Source organism: Coregonus clupeaformis, chromosome 9 (genome assembly GCF_020615455.1).
Source record: "Coregonus clupeaformis isolate EN_2021a chromosome 9, ASM2061545v1, whole genome shotgun sequence".
Classification (NCBI taxonomy): Eukaryota; Metazoa; Chordata; class Actinopteri; order Salmoniformes; family Salmonidae; genus Coregonus; species Coregonus clupeaformis.
Window position 1 is genome coordinate 27,868,218 of NC_059200.1, and position 14,829 is coordinate 27,883,046.

At 42.0% G+C, this 14,829-nt stretch overlaps 1 protein-coding gene across 1 annotated transcript in view; it reads left to right on the forward strand.

Annotated features, from left to right (window-relative positions):
- The first annotated feature begins 7,198 nt into the window (after positions 1-7,198).
- Positions 7,199-14,829, forward strand: part of LOC121573900 (rod cGMP-specific 3',5'-cyclic phosphodiesterase subunit beta-like) — a 28,874-nt gene continuing 21,243 nt past the window's right edge. The window contains exons 1-8 of the mRNA XM_041886287.2: positions 7,199-8,136; positions 10,736-10,888; positions 11,439-11,528; positions 11,695-11,835; positions 12,914-12,988; positions 13,100-13,164; positions 13,282-13,348; positions 13,491-13,538. Coding sequence (XP_041742221.1) covers positions 7,666-8,136; positions 10,736-10,888; positions 11,439-11,528; positions 11,695-11,835; positions 12,914-12,988; positions 13,100-13,164; positions 13,282-13,348; positions 13,491-13,538 — 1,110 coding nt within the window. The 5' untranslated portion in view covers positions 7,199-7,665. The remainder of the gene's footprint in view (positions 8,137-10,735; positions 10,889-11,438; positions 11,529-11,694; positions 11,836-12,913; positions 12,989-13,099; positions 13,165-13,281; positions 13,349-13,490; positions 13,539-14,829) is intronic.

The window sequence follows — 14,829 nt, forward strand, 5'->3', positions numbered from 1 at the left end:
GTTTCTCAATACTTTGTTATATACCCTTTGTTGGCAATGACACAGGTCAAACGTTTTCTGTAAGTCTTCACAAGGTTTTCACACACTGTTGCTGGTATTTTGGCCCATTCCTCCATGCAGATCTCCTCTAGAGCAGTGATGTTTTGGGGCTGTCGCTGGGCAATACGGACTTTCAACTCCCGCCAAAGATTTTCTATGGGGTTGAGATCTGGAGACTGGCTAGGCCACTCCAGGACCTTGAAATGCTTCTTACGAAGCCACTCCTTCGTTGCCCGGGCGGTGTGTTTGGGATCATTGTCATGCTGAAAGACCCAGCCACGTTTCATCTTCAATGCCCTTGCTGATGGAAGGAGGTTTTCACTAAAAATCTCATGATACATGGCCCCATTCATTCTTTCCTTTACACGGATCAGTCGTCCTGGTCCCTTTGCAGAAAAACAGCCCCAAAGCATGATGTTTCCACCCCCATGCTTCACAGTAGGTATGGTGTTCTTTGGATGCAACTCAGCATTCTTTGTCCTCCAAACACGACGAGTTGAGTTTTTAGCAAAAATATATATTTTGGTTTCATCTGACATTCTCCCAATCCTCTTCTGGATCATCCAAATGCACTCTAGCAAACTTCAGACGGGCCTGGACATGTACTGGCTTAAGCAGGGGGACACGTCTGGTACTGCAGGATTTGAGTCCCTGGCAGCGTAGTGTGTTACTGATGGTAGGCTTTGTTACTTTGGTCCCAGCTCTCTGCAGGTCATTCACTAGGTCCCCCGTGTGGTTCTGGGATTTTTGCTCACCGTTCTTGTGATCATTTTGACCCCACAGGGTGAGATCTTGCGTGGAGCCCCAGATCGAGGGAGATTATCAGTGGTCTTGTATGTCTTCCATTTCCTAATAATTGCTCCCACAGTTGATTTCTTCAAACCAAGCTGCTTACCTATTGCAGATTCAGTCTTCCCAGCCTGGTGCAGGTCTACAATTTTGTTTCTGGTGTCCTTTGACAGCTCTTTGGTCTTGGCCATAGTGGAGTTTGGAGTGTGACTGTTTGAGGTTGTGAACAGGTGTCTTTTATACTGATAACAAGTTCAAACAGGTGCCATTAATACAGGTAACGAGTGGAGGACAGAGGAGCCTCTTAAAGAAGAAGTTACAGGTCTGTGAGAGCCAGAAATCTTGCTTGTTTGTAGGTGACCAAATACTTATTTTCCACCATAATTTGCAAATAAATTCATTAAAAATCCTACAATGTGATTTTCTGGATTTTTTTTTCTCATTTTGTCTGTCATAGTTGACGTGTACCTATGATGAAAATTACAGGCCTCTCTCATCTTTTTAAGTGGGAGAACTTGCACAATTGGTGGCTGACTAAATACTTTTTTTCCCCACTGTAAATCATTACTATGCTGGTGATGGAATACTAGGGTCGTTCCACAAAATAAGTGTATTTTGTGTCCCTTTGATATTTTAAGTAGACATTTTGCACCAATATTGAATTTTAAAAGCCTGTTATATTCAATGAAGTTCCCTTTAATATAGACCACACAGAGAATACAATAAATCAGATATGTTATGCCAAAATAAAGACTTGCAAGTGCCAAAATTCAGCATTTTGACATGTTCCTCCATGCACCCTCTGTGACTTCCAGGAATATTTGTACCTACTTAACCCAAGTTTAAGATTTCACCATAATTGTAAAGCCCTAGTTATTTTGTTGCTTTGACAAAGTCATTTTTGAAGATTATTATTATTTATTTCATTTTAAGGTCAACCCTGCACTCTTAGAAAAAAAGGTGCTATCTAGAACCTAAAAGGGTTCTTCGGCTGTCCCCATAAGAGAACCATTTGAAGAACCCTTGTTGGTTCCAGGTAGAACCCTTTTGGTTCCAAGTAGAACCGTTTTGGGTCCCATGTAGAATCCTATCCACAGAGGGTTCTACATGGAACCCAAAATGGTTCTAAATAGAACCAAAAGTTTTTTTTTATCAGGAACCAAAAATGGTTCTCCTATGGGGACAGCCAAATAACCCTTTTTTCTAAGAGTGTGTTACTTGAACTTAAATCTCATTTTTACATTTTAGCCATTTAGCAGACGCTCTTATCCAGAGTGACTTACAGTAATGAGTGCATACATTGTCATTCTGGTCCCCGGCGGAAATCAAACCCACAACCCTGGCATTGCAAGTGCCATGCTCTATCAACTGAGCCACACGGGACTACTCTCATTTTAATATGTTGAAACTATTCCTTAAACTTTTTGTTTTGAAACTTTGAACATCTAATAGTCAAATCATAGTGTAAAAGCAGGTGAGCTGGTTCTACTCTTTTTGGCCATTTTCTGGTGTTTTGTGTTGGCAAACTGAGTAGGTCAGGCATAACACGTCAACCCTGTTACCTATAGATAGACAGGCTAGAAATGTTCTAAAAATGACATTTGTTTTGTGAAGCTTGCATTCAATTGGCCCTCCCTGTTGCACACAAGCTTCCATTCCCGCTGTCACAAGGGGATTTATGGCTGATTGAAAATGAAATCGTCAACCCTGTTACTTTATCTGTACTTACTTACTTATATTTTTGACAACTTTTACTTTTACTTCACTACATTCCTAAAGAAAATAATGTACGTTTTACTCCATATATTTTCCCTGACACCCTAAAGTACTTGTGACATTTTGAATGCTTAGCAGGACAGGACAATGGTCCAATTCACACACTTATCAAGAGAACACCCCTGGTCATCCCTACTGCATCTGATCTGGCGGACTTACTAAACACACACGCTTTGTTTGTAAATTATGTCTGAGTGTTGGAGTGTGCCCCTAGCTATCCGTGAAAAAAATAAAAAATTGTGCCGTCTGGTTTGCTTAATATAAGGAATGTGAAATTATTCATACTTTTACTTTTGATACTTAAGTATATTTTAGCAATTACATTTACTTTTAATACTTAAGTATATTTAAAACCAAATACTTTTAGACTTTTACTCAAGTAATATTTTACTGGGTGACTTTCACTTTTACTTGAGTCATTTTCTATTAAGGTATCTTTATTTTTACTCAAGTATTACAATTAGGTACTTTTTCCACCACTGTCCACCTGTTACCAGTATAAGACATGTGCACTCCAAGGTGTAATCCCAGTACCTGAAGCCTCCTGCCAGGAGCTGTCTGGAGCTGTCTGGAACTGTCTGGAGCTGTCTGGAGCTGTCTGGAGCTGTCTGGAACTGTCTGGAACTGTCTGGAGCTGTCTGGAACTGTCTGGAGCTGTCTGGAGCTGTCTGGAGCTGTCTGGAGCTGTCTGGAGCTGTCTGGAACTGTCTGGAGCTGTCTGGAACTGTCTGGAGCTGTCTGGAGCTGTCTGGAGTTCTCTGGAGCTGTCTGGAGTTCTCTGGGGACACCTGACTCTGAGGAGTGGACACAGAGGATGATGGCAAAGGGCCTGAATGATTGGCTAACGGGCTCAGCAGAGGAGTGGCACCACCCCTCTTCATTCCCTCTTCATTAATTTAACTAAAGGCACTTCCGGTAGTTAGCGCATTGTGTACTGTAGTCTTCCTCAACACTACTTTGAGGCATTACACCCAGTGTTATTGTCTATTTCTGGGATAGCTCTTTGGGCATTAGTAGTTATTTAGTTGTTCTGTAGTTCTTTAGTTGTTCTACAGTTCTGTAGTTCTTTAGTTGTTCTGTAGTTCTGTAGTTGTTCTGTAGTTCTTTAGTTGTTCTGTAGTTCTGTAGTTCTTTAGTTGTTCTGTAGTTCTGTAGTTGTTCTGTAGTTCTGTAGTTCTTTAGTTGTTCTGTAATTCTTTAGTTGTTCTGTAGTTATTTGAAAAACCACATACTGTGCTTGCAAACTCCAAGCTGATGCCTGTACTATATTTATGCTTGTAATCACACACTTGATCTTAGGCCTCAGGGAAGATTGTTGGCACATGGATGTCTGTTGACAATAGCATACAATATTGTACTGCGTTAGACAACCCACAGGTTTTTCTGTACAGGCGTTCAATGTTGGTATTTTAGTTACCAGGTTACAGTAATCATTTAGACCAGTGGAAAGTGAGTCTAGGTGTGTTGTTGCTTTTTATTCATTTGAACCTTTGGTAAAGAGGCTGAGAGGGAGCATACATTTGCTGACTATATCTAGCATATCAAATAAATTGAAATGACATTGAAGAATTCTAGTGCCAATAGAAAATAACGGAAGGCGTATGACAAACAATCAATGGTTCTAATAGGTACTGGTTAAACAAAATCTCTTGAATAGAATTTCGATGACATGAATCTCAAAGGCATGGTCAGCCTCAGCAGCAATGATTAACAGTACAAGCTCAATTAGCTTGGTCCTTAGTATGAGCCGGCTGCCATCTTGTGTTGTGTTGTAGCACTGTATCTCTAGGTTAAAATGTGACCCATGCACCATGGACATAATGCACCACAAGGGGTCAACAGTTCATTGGTGACGAACAGGTAATTTGTATTTGTATTTGTATTTGTATTTATTATGGATCCCCATTAGCTGCTGCCAAGCCAGCGAAATTAAGGCAGTTATACAAATGTAAAAACATGACAATACATTCATAACAGATTTCACAACACACTAAGTGTGTGCCCTCAGGCCCCGACTCCCCTAACACATATAGTGCATTCGGAAAGTATTCAGACCCCTTCATTTTTTCCACATTTTGTTACGTTACAGCCTTATTCTAAAATGGATTCAATAAAACAAATGACATCAATCTACACACAATGCCCCATAATGACAAAAGCTACAATTATTTTATATGTTTTTTGCAACTTTATAAAAATGTTCAAACAGAAATACCTTATTTATTTAAGCATTCAGACCCTTTGCTATGAGACTTGAAATTGAGTTCAGGTGCATCCTGTTTCCATTGATCATCCTTGAGATGTTTCTACAACTTGATTGGAGTCTATATAAGGTCCCACGTTTGACAGTGCATGTCAGAGCAAAAACCAAGCCACGAGGTCGAAGGAATTGTCTGTAGAGCTCCGAGACAGGATTGTGTCGAGGCACAGATCTGGGGAAGGGTACCAAGACATTTCTGCAGCTTTGAAGGTCCCCAAGAACACAGTGGCCTCCATCATTCTTAAATGGAAGAAGTTTGGAACCACCAAGACTCTTCCTAGAGCTGGCCGCCCGGCCAAACTGAGCAATTGGGGGAGAAGGGCCTTGGTCAGGGAGGTGACCAAGAACCCGATGGTCACTCTGAGAGAGCTCCAGAGGTCCTCTGTGGAGATGGGAGGACCTTCCAGAAGGACAACCATCTCTGCAGCACTTCACCAATCAGGCCTTTAGGGTAGAGTGGCCAAACGGAAGCCACTCCTCAGTGAAAGGCACATGACAGCCCACTTGGAGTTTGCCAAAAGGCACCTAAAGGACTCAGACCATGAGAAACAAGATTCTCTGGTCTGATGAAACCAAGATTGAACTCTTTGGCCTGAATGCCAAGCGTCACGTCTGGAGGAAACCTGGCACCATCCCTACGGTGAAGCATGGTGGTGGCAGCATCATGCTGTAGGGATGTTTTTCAGCGGCAGGGACTGGGAGACTAGTCAGGATCGAGGGAAAGATGAACAGAGCAAATTGCAGCGAGATCCTTGATGAAAACCTGATCAGGACCTCAGACTGGGGCTAAGGTTCACCTTCCAACAGGACAACGACCCCAAGCACACAGCCAAGACAACGCAGGAGTGGCTTCGGGACAAGTCTCTGAATGTCCTTGAGTGGCCCAGCCAGAGCCCGGACTTGAACACGATGGAACATCTCTGGAGAGACCTGAAAATAGCTGTGCAGTGGCGCTCCCCATCCAACCTGACAGAGCTTGAGAAGATCTGCAGAGAAGCATGGGAGAAACTCCCCAAATACAGGTATGCCAAGCTTGTAGCATCATACCCAATAAGACTCAAGGCTGTAATCGCTGCCAAAGGTGCTTCAACAAAGTACTGAGTAAAGCGTTTTTTATTTCTAATACATTAGCAAATATTTCTAGAAGCCTGTTTTTGCTTTGTCATTATGGGGTATTGTGTGTAGATTGATGAGGGAAAAAAACAATTGAATCCATTTTAGAATAAGGCTATAGCGTAACAAAATGTGGAAAAAGTCAAGGGGTCTGAATACTTTCCGAATGCACTGTATCTACAACACAAAATCCATGTGGACGTGTGTATAGTGCACATGTTATCATGTGTAAGGGCGTGCAATGGTAATGTAAAGGCGTGCGATGGTTGGATTAATATTACAGCTAGTATCATTAGATGCGTACATTTGTTAAATCCCTCATATCCATGTGTAGAGAGTAGCTTAGATTAGTATATTGCCTTGGGATCATATGCATTGACTGATCCACACTAGTTTCAGAGGTTTGTAATGTAATTGTGATGAAATAACTATTGAATCAATTTGATATTTATTATAAAATAATAGTAGTTATATATATATATATATTGAATAACAAACATTACAGACTGTACTGTTTTATACACACTCATAAGCAAATGCTCGTAAGCATATACCCTCAAACAAAGAAAGACACGCGCAGGTTCATATGAACAAACGTTTTACTATGATACACCTCCCTCGCCAGCCTCATCTCACTCACAGGTAGCAGATCTGATAGTATGAATCTATTCATGTGGAGATTATCCAGCTGACCTTTTGTATAAGATGGTTAAGGAACCTTAATATAGCCGGGGTGGAAAGATTATTGGCATTTTATTATCAGGCTTGTCTTATTGTCTCATAGACCCCCATACATCTCTGTCTGTCTCTCTATCCGTCTGTCTCTCACCTAATCATTACTATTTATAAATTCAATATTGTGATTGTATGATAACAGATACTGCAGCATAATCATTGAACTTACATCTTAAGTAAAGCTTTCTTCTCCACAAACCTTAAATGTAATGTGCTTCAGATGTGTTAAACAGAGGCTGTTGAAATATAACTAGTTAACTAAGGTTTTTCTGCTTCTGAAGGCTACTACCAGCAGAGTCCTGTGAAGGCTATAGGCTCCCATAGCAGTAGAACTGACTGAGGAGACTAGAATTGGGGTGCTGAGATAATCAGTTGGTGGCCTGGCTAAATAGGGCTTAGCAATGAGGAGTGCTTTTTTAAAAATAAGAACATTAAGAGCTTTTACCTGGGGCAAGAGCAGGCTACAGTTGGAGACAAACCAAATGGGGGACATCTTTAACTAGGCTATCTGGTTTCAGATAGGTGACTGTTTGAGGGGGTCCGGATCTCTTCTCCTTCAAGCTTGTTTGCTAAACCTGTCGAGGGGCGAAGGAAGAGGAGGGAATGGGTCAATGATAGGACTGGACTGGGTTGGCCTCCTTCATAGTGATCACCTGATCAGTTTTGCATGAGCAGATCCTGGTTCACCTTCAACACTATTAAGAGAAAAGCTTGCTGATGACAGTGGGATTGGACTCAGCCCTCCCTCCCCTGCCACTGCAGCGGTCTCCTCTGTTCACACCAGGACCTAACTAACCTGCCTAACCTGCCTGCCCTCTTTTTTCATTACATGGTGTGAATGTATCCACTTTTTATTTGCAAGTAATTAATAGATAATTGGTTTTGTCGTCTTTTTAGAGACTGTTGGTTTGAATACAGGGACTGGGGTAGAACCAGTACATCCCTAACCCAAGATGAGTGCGACAAAGGAAGATGTTGAGAAGTTCCTGGATGGAAACCCAGCTTTCGCCCAGGGCTACTTCAACAAGAAGCTCACACCAGGGGCCCTCTCTGTGATGGCGGGGATCCCGGAGTCCAAGGTAGATTTTGGGATGTTACAGGAGCTGAGCCAGATAGAGGAAGGCCAGATCCTGTTCGACCTGATTAAAGAAATGCAGGAGAATGTGAACATGGAGAAAGTGGTGTTCAAGATCCTGAAGAGGATCGTGGCCCTGATCCAAGCCGACCGCTGCAGCCTGTTCATGTACCGGGAGAGGAACGGCATCGCAGAGCTAGCCACGCGTCTTTTCAACATCACCACCGAGTCTGAGCTGGACGACTGTGTGGTTCACCCTGACCACGAGATAGTCTTCCCCCTGGACCTTGGGGTGGTGGGAAATGTGGCCCAGACCAAGAAACACATAAATTTGAAAGATGCCAATGAGGTAAGAGTCAGATGGGGAATATGAAACATAAACGTATGTTGTGGTAGTGATTGGGACAGACAGACAGTGTCCCAGAGGCTAGGAGCCAGTGGTAGTGATTGGGACAGACAGACAGTGTCCCAGAGGCTAGGAGCCAGTGGTAGTGATGGGGACAGACATACAGACAGTGTCCCAGAATTTAGGACATAAACATTGTGGTAGTGATGAGGACAGACAGACAGTGTCCCAGAGGCTGGGACCCAGTGGCTTCAGTGAAATTGTGTCAATAATCTTTTACAAGGGCCTTGTCACACAATCCCACATGATAATATCTTCTAGCTGTACCAACTGCCACAAATAACAAACAAATACAAAATATATAGATGCATCAATTTCATGTTCAGCCAGACAAAAAAGTGAATAGTTATTTAATCCAACAAACAAATACAAAATATATAGATGCATCAATTTCATGTTCAGCCAGACAAAAAAGTGAATAGTTATTTAATCCATGACTATTTTAACATACACATAGTGTTCAAATGTTATTTTTATTAAAACACAGTGTCACATAAAGTAGTATGGCAACTATACTGTTCTGTGGGGAGCTTCTAAATGAATATCTGGAGACAATATAAATCCTCTCGACAGACATAATCCAGTTATTATATATCCCATTACCCCCTGCTGTATCTGGGATTATGGCACCTGTCCTGGGGCGTTTACACTGGGGTCAGCAGGAAGCTAACACGAATCAAATAAATTTACAGTGGGGAAAAAAAGTATTTAGTCAGCCACCAATTGTGCAAGTTCTCCCACATAAAAAGATGAGAGAGGCCTGTAATTTTCATCATAGGTACACGTCAACTATGACAGACAAATTGAGAAAAAAAAATCCAGAAAATCACATTGTAGGATTTTTAATGAATTTATTTGCAAATTATGGTGGAAAATAAGTATTTGGTCACCTACAAACAAGCAAGATTTCTGGCTCTCACAGACCTGTAACTTCTTCTTTAAGAGGCTCCTCTGTCCTCCACTCGTTACCTGTATTAATGGCACCTGTTTGAACTTGTTATCAGTATAAAAGACACCTGTCCACAACCTCAAACAGTCACACTCCAAACTCCACTATGGCCAAGACCAAAGAGCTGTCAAAGGACACCAGAAACAAAATTGTAGACCTGCACCAGGCCGGGAAGACTGAATCTGCAATAGGTATGCAGCTTGGTTTGAAGAAATCAACTGTGGGAGCAATTATTAGGAAATGGAATACATACAAGACCACTGATAATCTCCCTCGATCTGGGGCTCCACGCAAGATCTCACCCCGTGGGGTCAAAATGATCACAAGAACGGTGAGCTAAAATCCCAGAACCACACGGGGGGACCTAGTGAATGACCTGCAGAGAGCTGGGACCAAAGTAACAAAGCCTACCATCAGTAACACACTACGCCGCCAGGGACTCAAATCCTGAGTGTCCCCCTACTTAAGCCAGTACATGTCCAGGCCCGTCTGAAGTTTGCTAGAGTGCATTTGGATGATCCAGAAGAGGATTGGGAGAATGTCATATGGTCAGATGAAACCAAAATAGAACTTTTTTGGTAAAAAGTCAACTTGTCGTGTTTGGAGGACAAAGAATGCTGAGTTGCATCCAAAGAACACCATACCTACTGTGAAGCATGGGGGTGGAAACATCATGCTTTGGGGCTGTTTTTCTGCAAAGGGACCAAGACGACTGATCTGTGTAAAGGAAATAATGAATGTGGCCATGTATCGTGAGATTTTGAGTGAAAACCTCCTTCCATCAGCAAGGGCATTGAAGATGAAACGTGGCTGGGTCTTTCAGCATGACAATGATCCCAAACACACCGCCCGGGCAACGAAGGAGTGGCTTCGTAAGAAGCATTTCAAGGTGCTGGAGTGGCCTAGCCAGTCTCCAGATCTCAACCCCATAGAAAATCTTTGGATGGAGTTGAAAGTCTGTGTTGCCCAGCGACAGCCCCAAAACATCACTGCTCTAGAGGAGATCTGCATGGAGGAATGGGCCAAAATACCAGCAACAGTGTGTGAAAACCTTGTGAAGACTTACAGAAAACGTTTGACCTGTGTCATTGCCAACAAAGGGTATATAACAAAGTATTGAGAAACTTTTGTTATTGACCAAATACTTATTTTCCACCATAATTTGCTAATAAATTCATAAAAATCCTACAATGTGATTTTCTGGATTTTTTTCCTCATTTTGTCTGTCATAGTTGACGTGTACCTATGATGAAAATTACAGGCCTCTCTCATCTTTTTAAGTGGGAGAACATGCACAATTGGTGGCTGACTAAATACTTTTTTTCCCCACTGTATATTTCACATTGCCCAGATTTACATTCACTCTTGATATTGAAGTGTATTTCTTAACTGAGTAGCTACATATATCCCTTTTATACATTGTCTTTTATCTTGAATATGCAAGAGGTTAACATGTATTAATCTGTGGTCTATAATGATATGTAAACTGAAAAAGGCTCCACACCAAGCCTATGTATTGATTTATAGACCCGTCTTAACACATCCATGTGTGATCTCTGATGTCAGTAATTTGCTTTGTTTTCTGCCATACAGAGCAGTCACTTCAGCTCGTTCGTTGATGACCTGACAGAGTACAAAACCAGGAACATATTAGCCTCGCCCATCATGAATGGAGAGGATGTGGTGGCTGTGATCATGGCCCTGAACAAGACCACTGGACCCCACTTCACCACTGAGGATGAGGATGTGAGTACTGAGGATTAAGTGAGTCTGAGAATAGGATCCACACATCTCCATATGTCAGCAGGGAAATCCCACACAGTCACAATGGAAATACTATGATGAGTTCATTACATGACGTTAGAGTCTGAATTAGTTGGGGATGGGAGGCAGGTAGCCTAGCGGTTAAGAGTGTTGGGCCAGTAACCGCTGGTTCGAATTCCCGAGCAAGGCACTTAACCCTAATTGCTCATGTAAATTGCTCTGGATAAGAGCATCTGCTAAATGACCAAATAAATTGAAAACAAAATGGTAATCAAGAGGCTTTCCCCAATCCCAAAGTTTGTTCACTGAAAGCACATGCAGCATACGAACACTGAATGCTGTTGTAGAACACAAACATGTCCAACAGAGAACACATACAAACTGTGCTGCCTTTATGAAGAGGAAGGTCACATTCATGACTGATGTTTTCACATACATGCATTTGTACTTCTCGCCTTCCCTCTACCACCATAATTACACATCAATGTACGTATTTCTCTCTAAGACTAATTCATATTTTTCTGTCTCCCAGCTCTTTCTGAAGTATCTCAGAATAGCCACTTTGAACCTGAAAATTTACCAGTTGAACTACCTGTACAACTGTGAGACTCGAAAAGGACAGGTGAGTCTGCTGTCTGCGCTGATATTCAGAGGAAGGACTAGTTGTAAATTACAATATGGTGCACACACAAAAAAAGGCTCTTATTTAGCTTTCACACATTTATGGAAATAGCAACCAACTGGTTTTTAACTGATCCTTTATGGTTGTTGATTTCTGTCGGGTATAGGTCCTGTTGTGGTCCGCCAACAAGGTGTTTGAGGAGCTAACAGACATTGAGAGACAGTTCCACAAAGCCCTGTATACAGTGCGGGCGTACCTGAACTGTGACAGGTACTCTGTGGGCCTACTGGACATGACAAAGGAGAAGGTGATGTAGCCAGGTCATTCTTCAATTGCAGTGACATTTGGGCATGGCATTTTGGAATTTGTTTTGTTTAAATCTTCCTATTCCAAATCAACTAACATGGCAGTTTAATTACTTTAAATCATTTTTATCATTATGATAACATTGTGCCACCAGTAGGAGTAGTAACACCATTGACGGTAACACCATTGACGGTAACACCATTGACGGTAACACCAATGACGGTAACACCAATGACACATTTTAAGTAATTGAAAATGTTCTTAAATGGAGGTCACAGATGCTCAAATCGAAGGTCAATAACCCTTTAAAAATAATGTATTAAAGTTATATAATTAATCATTTTGCGCACAATGTAATTTCCCTGCATTTAAATTGAGTAACACCAAATACACTTTTTATTTAGACACACCAAATTTTCAATTGAATCCTGAAGTTTATGACATACTAAAAGTGTGTGATTAGCTAATCATTTTCTTTAATATATACCCCTACCCCGATAACAGTTTGCCACTGGTGCTCAATGTAATGAGTGATTTTCAAGGCAGAAACACCAATTAAATAAAACTTAGGGACACATATTATAAAAATAGGTATTTTAATAGCCTTCTTCGTTTTTATTGATCTATACAATATATTAAATACTTTTGATTACTTTCTTGCATTGAAAATAATAGATAAATATCCCCAAATCCCAAAACATGTCACTACAACTCTACTCATCACTACTGGGACAAGTCCATTTGCTTAAGTACTTTAATGCACAAACATAACGTTTTGCAGTATAAAGGAATTGCATTATGTTTTATCATTGATAAACAGTAAAATATAAACAAAAACATGTATGGTATGTAACTATTCGTCAAGTTAAAGTGTTTTTTCATGGTTGCAAAGGTGAGGGACGTAAATGCCACCACAATTCAAGAATGACCCACCCATTTAGTTATCAGAAAGAAGAGTTATTATGGGTCTCCTCTGGTAATACTGTAGCCTACATGACATAGCTCATATGGCACTACACACTATATTATTAATATGCTGTGTGTGGCAATCCATCTGTGTCATTGCTTTGTTGCTATAGGAGTTCTTTGACATCTGGCCAGTGTTGATGGGAGATCAGCCCCCCTACGCTGGACCTGTTACTCCTGACGGCAGAGTAAGTGTTCATATCTATCTACTTATTACCACATGAACTGGTCTTTACCTTTTTGCCTTTGTTTCTGCAAATTCTAATTTGTGTTTTTTTTGGGGTTATTTGTGATTCTAGGAAGTAATATTCTACAAAGTAATTGATTATATTTTGCATGGAAAAGAGGATATCAAAGTTATCGCGTATGTTTCTCTCACCTTTCTCTGAACATTTGTGTATAGTTGAAGTAGTTACAACCCTGTATAACACTGTATAGAGGAATAATCAATGTGTGTTGTCTGACTGTCTCCTGTCAACAGGACTCCCACTCCAGAACACTGGGTGTTGTGTACTGGATTGCCCACATATGTGGCCGAAACTGGTCTTGTAAGTTCCCCCTTTTAACTAGCATTCCAGCAGTGTTTGAAATACTTTCAGAATTTGGAATTGACTTCAAAATAAGAGAACGTTAAAATTGCCACAATTTGCATGTGTTGTTGATGCTGTACTGATTATTTTTAATATCTAGATATGTAACATCATGAATCCCACAACAGAGGAGATGTTCAAGTTTCAGGTACATTTTGCTTCATTATAAAATCAAGTATCCTTATATGTCTGTAATACCAACATGTTTCAAGCAGACCACCATAGTCCCTGTGCCCAAGAACACTAAGATAACCTGCCTAAATGACTACCGACCCGTAGCACTCACGTCTGTAGCCATGAAGTGCTTTGAAAGGCTGGTCATTGCTCACATCAACACCATTATCCCAGAAACCCTAGACCCATTCCAATTTGCATACCGCCCCAACAGATCCACAGATGATGCAATCTCTATTGCACTCCACACTGCTCTTTCCCACCTGGACAAAAGGAACACCTCCGTGAGAATGCTATTCATTGACTACAGCTCAGCTTTCAACACCATAGTGCCCTCAAAGCTCATCACTAAGCTAAGAAACCTGGGACTAAACACCTCCCTCTGCAACTGGATCCTGGACTTCCTGACGGGCTGCCCCCAGGTGGTAAGGGTAGGTAACAACACATCTGCCACACTGATCCTCAACACGGGGGCCCCTCAGGGGTGCGTGCTCAGTCCCCTCCTGTACTCCCTGTTCACCCATGACTGCATGGTCTGGCATGACTCCAACACCATCATTAAGTTTGCCAACGACACAAAAGCCTGATCGCCGACAACGATGAGACAGGGAGGAGGTCAGAGACCTGGCCGTGTGTTGCCAGGATAACAACCTCTCCCTCAACATGATTAAGACAAAGGAGATGATTGTGGACCACAGGAAAAGAGGACAGAGCATGCCCCCATTCTCATCGACGGGGCTGTAGTGGAGCAGGTTGAGAGCTTCAAGTTCCTTGGTGTCCACATCACCAACAAACTATCATGGTCCAAACACATAGAGACAGTCGTGAAGAGGGCACGACAAAGCCTATTCCCCCTCAAGATTTGGCATGGGTCCTCAGATCCTCAAAAAGTTCTACAGCTGCACCATCGAGAGCATCCTGACTGGTTGCATCACTGCCTGGCATGGCAACTGCTCGGCCTCCGACCGCAAGGCACTACAGAGGGTAGTGCGTACGGCCCAGCACATCACTGGGGCCAAGCTTCCTGACATCCAGGACCTCCATACCAGGCGGTGCCAGAAGAAGGCCCTAAAAATGGTCAAATACTCCAGCCACCCTAGTCATAGACTGTTCTCTCTCTACCGCACGGCAAGTGGTACCAGAGTGCCAAGTCTACATCCAAAATTATTCTTAACAGCTTCTACCCCCAAGCCATAAGACATAAGCTAATCAAATGGCTACCCGGACTATTTGCATTGTCCCCCCCCCCCCCACACCCCTTCTTT